This window comes from Cervus canadensis, chromosome 21 (assembly GCF_019320065.1).
Source record: "Cervus canadensis isolate Bull #8, Minnesota chromosome 21, ASM1932006v1, whole genome shotgun sequence".
Taxonomy (NCBI): Eukaryota; Metazoa; Chordata; class Mammalia; order Artiodactyla; family Cervidae; genus Cervus; species Cervus canadensis.
The window spans coordinates 14217132-14222761 of NC_057406.1; the positions used below are offsets into that span (position 1 = coordinate 14217132).

At 44.6% G+C, this 5630-nt stretch overlaps 1 protein-coding gene across 1 annotated transcript; it reads right to left on the reverse strand.

Annotated features, from left to right (window-relative positions):
• Positions 1 to 1050: 1050 nt before the first annotated feature.
• LOC122423503 (methylosome subunit pICln) lies at positions 1051 to 2247 on the reverse strand. The gene has a single exon (XM_043440628.1). It carries the CDS (start codon positions 1955 to 1957, stop codon positions 1484 to 1486), a length of 474 nt encoding a protein of 157 aa, XP_043296563.1. The 5' UTR covers positions 1958 to 2247; the 3' UTR covers positions 1051 to 1483.
• Between the last annotated feature and the right edge of the window lie 3383 nt (positions 2248 to 5630).

Consider the following 5630-nt stretch of genomic DNA (forward strand, 5'->3'; position numbering starts at 1 on the left):
TGGCTGTACTGGGTCTTCTTTACAGCACCCAAACTTCTCTAGGTGCGTCATGCGGGCTCCGTTGCCCTGCGGCATGTGGAATCTCAGTTCCCCGACCAGGGATCGAACCTGCGTCCCCTGCATTGGAAGGTGGATTGTAAACCACAGGACCACAAGGGAAGTCCCTGAAGGGCCTCTTGATTCCATGATTTTTTTTGTTTTGTTTTGTTTTAACAAATTCAGTATTTATTAGAGTCTGGTCAGAAGAAAGAATGTTAGTTTTTCCAGTCAACCATGCAAGATGAGGGAAACCAAGTAAAAGTGCTGAAAAGAACACTGGGTTTAGTGGTGACAAATTAGTTTAGTCACTAGTTAGTCAGGTAATTATGAAGAGCTTTTCTAACCTATTTTTTGGGTCATAAAGTTCAGGTATAAACCTGTAATTATAAATCAGCCTGAGAGGTATCTCTGAAAACTGAGAGTTGAAAAGTATGCTATGAGAAATCACTCCTGATTCAAATGGAAGAAGCAGAAATTCCTCTGCAATGTGTTATGACCTTGCCCTGTCTTTCAGAAGACCTATACATTTCTTACTCATTCCATGTTCACGTTCTCAACAAAAGTCAAAGACCAACAAGAATCTCGTTTTTTGTCAAGACACTAATTTTTTAAAAAATGTTTCTCATTAATAGTTTTAGTTAAGAATGAGAGCACAATAATATAGAAAACCTAAATTATTTGTTAAGCTATCACAAAGACAAAACAATTATCTGAAATACTTTGAGAACTTCATCCCAATTTCGCTTGTTCTTTTACAGAAACTGACCTGAGAGGCTGGAAATGAAAGGATACAACCTAAGTGGTTATAACAGAACAGAATGATGAAACATGGTGAAAGGAGCAAAGGCTAGGCACGAGCACTTGTGTTAGTGGTAGTATGTGTGGCTGGGCTATTTCTGAAGAGGCTCCCTAGAGTTAACTGACCTGGGTCCCCAATTAGTAAAAAGACCTTTATCCCTGCGGAAAGTGCAGAGATCAGGATTTCTCTGAGAGCTCTTTTTTCTTTTTTTAAAGGAGTTAAGGGTATCCTTAGGCCCTAAGGAGTATAGCTTAGATTCAGCCTTTCTTTCCCACGCAGTCTACCTACACCTTCAAATGCCAGTGCATTTCCACCACTTAGTCCTGCTAGGTTTTGAGGTTGCATATAGTGAAGGTGGGAATCATAGGCCTATCAGAGGGTACACCTAGACACAAAGGTTTGGGGTAAATCATAAACTACAAATAGCCCTCCTGGTTAAGTTAATCCACCTTTGTTAATAAAGGTCATAGTTTCTTGTGCTGGTGACAGCTTCTTGTCTCAGTATACTCTGTCTCAAGAAAGAACTGGTTCAGGTAAGTTTTGGAGAAAGAAAAAGACTTTCATCAACACCCACTCCACAGTGGAAGAGGCACCAAGTTCTCTCCTACAGTTAGGAGCAGAATCCTAAAGCAGCATCCATCATTTTCAGTGATCAACATCTGCATCCTCAAATTGTCCAGCGACTGTTGGTGTAGTATCTACCTCCATCCCATCTTCATAATCTCTTATTGAATCTTCTGTCCGGACTCCAGCCATGTTATACTGGCTGCTCACAGACTGAGAAAGCATTCCTTCCAATCTCTCCAGTGTGGCTTGGCCTTCTGCTGTTAAATGGGATAATCCTTCTTCATAGGTATAAAATGTAGGGATGTCCCCCTGCCCTTGTTCATGGGCTTCCACATCATATTTGTCTCCATCATAATCATCTGAATCTTCATCCTCAGGATCTGGATGCAAAGCCTGGCATTCACACACTGTAGTGAACATGGCCTCCAATGCTGATTTATCACTAGGCACAAATCTAAATTCAGCAATAGGTTCAATGTCATCATCACTATCTTCCTTTTCTTCATCAGCAACCGATTCTTTTGATTCTTCTCCAAATTTGGCATTCACCATAACATACAGATGCTCTCGTGGATAGGCGTTTAGGTCCCTGGATACTGCATGCAAACTAATGGTGGGGTATTCCAGGGAGAATCCTAATCCAGAGCCATCTAAACAAGACAGGCGGCTTTCAGCGATGTAAAGGGTGCCGGTGCTGAGGCCCTTCCCGTTCAGCACAGCCTCGGTGTCTGGTTGCTGCTGCCGTAGGCCTTCAGCCGACCCAGACGGCGGGAAACTTCTGAGAAAGCTCTTTACTGCAAGGAGCTCTGAGACACCGGCCAGGAGCTGGCTGAGGCACCGCAAACCCCTCTCGCTGCATTCCCCCCCCCCTCCCCGATTCCATGTTTTAAGACTTTTCTGTTGCTAGCTGATCTCACAATGCAGTTCTCCATGGTCAGTGCAGGTTGCTAAAAGTCAGGTCTTCTTGTGCAAATCACATGCTTCTTAATCTTCATGTAGATTCAAAATCCCAGGATCTTTTCACTCTTCCCCTCCTCCTCTGTACCCATGCCCCACCTCAGATGACTTTCAAGGGCTCCAAACTGCCACTTGGAAGGACCCTTGTCCTCCATGACTTTGTCCTCACACCCAAGGGTCTACATAAATATTTCCCTCTAGCAAACTGCAAGTGTCGACATTGGACTCAGTGTTTCTTTTTATCCCAGTTGGTTCTGAGTAGATACTTGTTTGATTTCTTAAATCACAACACTCAGGAACTCACCAGGATGCAGAGTGCCTCTCCCATTTCTGGCTCAATTCCCTTTAATCAAATTATCTATTCAAGTTAATCCTGTGCTGCATGACATGTGAGATGTTAGTTCTCCGACCAGGGATCGAATGTGCGCCTTCTGCATTGCAAGCAGGGGGTCTTAACTACTGGACCACCAGGGAAGTCCCTATTTTATTGCTTTATAATCATTCATATACTGATGTGCACTGGTTGCTCTGTGTCTTGGTTACCCATCCTCACTCCCCTTCCCAAGCTCCATGTCCTTCCCCCAACACAACAAGCATCAAACCAACAACAAATTTTTGTTTTGTGCCTGCCCTTATTCTCTGAGACTTGTAGCTAAGCTCTTCAATTCCTACCAGGGGGATCCTGGAACATTCTTGATCATCTCTGATCGCATATGTAAACCAGGCAGTTTCTTATCATTCCCATCTTACAATGAATCCAGCAGATCCTGTTAAGAGAGAGTGGAGAAGGTTTAGCACTGCAATGCTCAGATGTTAGTTGGGCTTTCAAGCTCCATGTCCCTGTGGTTGGAACATCTGCTCAGAGCCCTGCCAGATGCTTTCTCTAGCAGTTGTTTCGGCATCTCTGTTTGTGAGTGTCTATGAAGCTGCAAGGCTGGCCAGTCAAGCCTCAACAGGAACAGGGGAGGGCGAGGCCACACTGATCTTCAGCTTAGAGATGCTTGGTCCCCTCCCCCAGTTTTTTGCCAACACCTTGCACAGCTACTGCATGGGGGCTTCAGTGGATAAACATAGAACTGGAACTCACCCATCAACCCCTTTAGATCAATAGCTTCCTACTTAATGTGCCATGATGAATATATGGGACTTATGAGATGATGCAGAGAAAGGAGACCCATTTACAAGAGGATACAGTTATTAATACTAACACAGTAAATTAGTATGACTGCACTTTATAATTTGCACTTGTGTAGCATCAGCTCTACACTTTCTTTACTTTGCTGCTGGAGGAAACCTCCAAAAGTACCTCCCTGTATTTGAGTACTTTCTTCCCAACCCAGGGATTGAAACTGAGTCTCCTGCATTGCAGTCAGATTCTTTACCGTCTGAGCCACATCAGGGAAGCTCCATATTCAAGTAATTTTGATGGTTTCTACAGGTCTTCTCAATGAAGTCTAAGCTCTGGGATCCAGAATTCAACAATGTTGCAAGTCCCCAATTCTGGATATATCTTGGATAACTATTCTGTACAAACACTTACACTCTAGCCAAACTAAACCATGTGCTGCTAGGGGTCTCGAAAGAATGCCTCCCCCCCCTCGCCATATCCAGCCATTTGCTTGTGATGCTCCTGCCACAAACACTGTCTTTCTGTCTTCATCTGTCACCCCAAATGTCTCAGTCAAGCCTATTTCTTGTGGTCCAGCTCAGACACCACCTCTTCTGTGACATCTGAGTTCCCCAATCTGAATTTTCTTTCTTCCTCTTCTGAGCTTCCATAGCACCTTTTATGGTTTTGAATTGATGTTTTCCTCCCAAACTGTGTAATGTCTTTGACCACACAGCGTTATATCCTATCTAGTGTCTAGATGAGCGATTGATATTCAGTAGAAACCCCATAAACACTGAATCAGTGAATGTGGCCCGTCCTCTGTACTTTTCTGTTGGTTTTAACATCCACAGTCTGATATATAAATCAGGCAGTTTTTACCATCCCTGATTTAAAGTGGCTGAAACAGAGATGCAGAAAGTTTAAGTGCCTTTCCTAAGGTCGCACAGACAGGTAGGAATAGAGTAAAGGAAACAATCTGAAAGAATCCCTGTCTGAGTTCTTTTTACTCAGCCTCCAAGTGAAAACTGTGCCACTTGTAATCAAAAGTGACAGAGCTCTGCTGGGGAATGGAGTGGCCTGAATTGGTAGGAGAAGCAGGGAGGGGAAAGCTTCACAGAGAAGGGTGCTTTTGAGCAGAGTTGTAAAAGAAGAGAGCGGATGGATTAACAGGAGGGAGGGAAGTGGGAATTCCACACAGGAAACCGTGACAAAGGTGGACCCAAGCATATGGTGCTCCACAGATAGACAGTCGTGGCCACTGCTGTATCCTCATAGCCCAGCCCAGTGCCTGGCCCAGAGGAAGGACTCAATACAAGGCAACTAGAGAAGAGAAGCTATGACAAACCTAGACAGTGTATTAAAAAGCAGAGACATTACTTTGCCAACAAAGGTCCATCTAGTCCAACTATGGTTTTTCCAGTAGTCATGTATGGATGTGACAGTTGAACCATAAAGAAGGCAGAGTGCTGAAGAATTGATGCCTTTGGACTGTGGTGTTGGAGAAGGCTCTTGAGAGTCCTTTGTGCTGCAAGGAGATCCAACCAGTCCATCCTACAGGAAATCAATCCTGAATATTCATTGGAGGGACTGATGCTGAGGCTGAAGCTCCAATACTGTGGCCAACTATTGTGAAGATCCGATTCATTAGAAAAGACCTTGAGGCTGAGAAAGATTGGGGGCAGGAGGAAAAGGGGGTGACAGTGAACGAGATGGTGGTACGGGGCATCCCCGACTCAATGGACGTGAGTTTGAGCAAGCTCCTGGAGATAGTGAAAGACAGGGAAGGCTGGCATGCTGCAGTCCATGGGGTCGCAAAGAGTAGGACATGACTGAGCAACTGAACAACAACGAAAGGAGAAGAGAGGGGAGGGGGGAAAAGGGAGGAAAGTTTGGAGCAGGAACATCACATCTAGATTAATGAGAAAGCACAGTGATGGCCATCCCAGTGCTGGAGACACACTAGGTCATCACTGAAACATTGTTCCACTGAAAGGTTGTCACTCTGGGGTGGGAAGGAGAACATGGGCTCCCTTTATCATCCAGGCCACTATCCTTAGTCTCACCTCGGTCCCCTAGTATGATTATCAGCGGTACATGTTGCCTGGCTTGTTGTTGTTTACTTATTCAGTCGTGTCTGACTCTTTGTGACCTATGGCC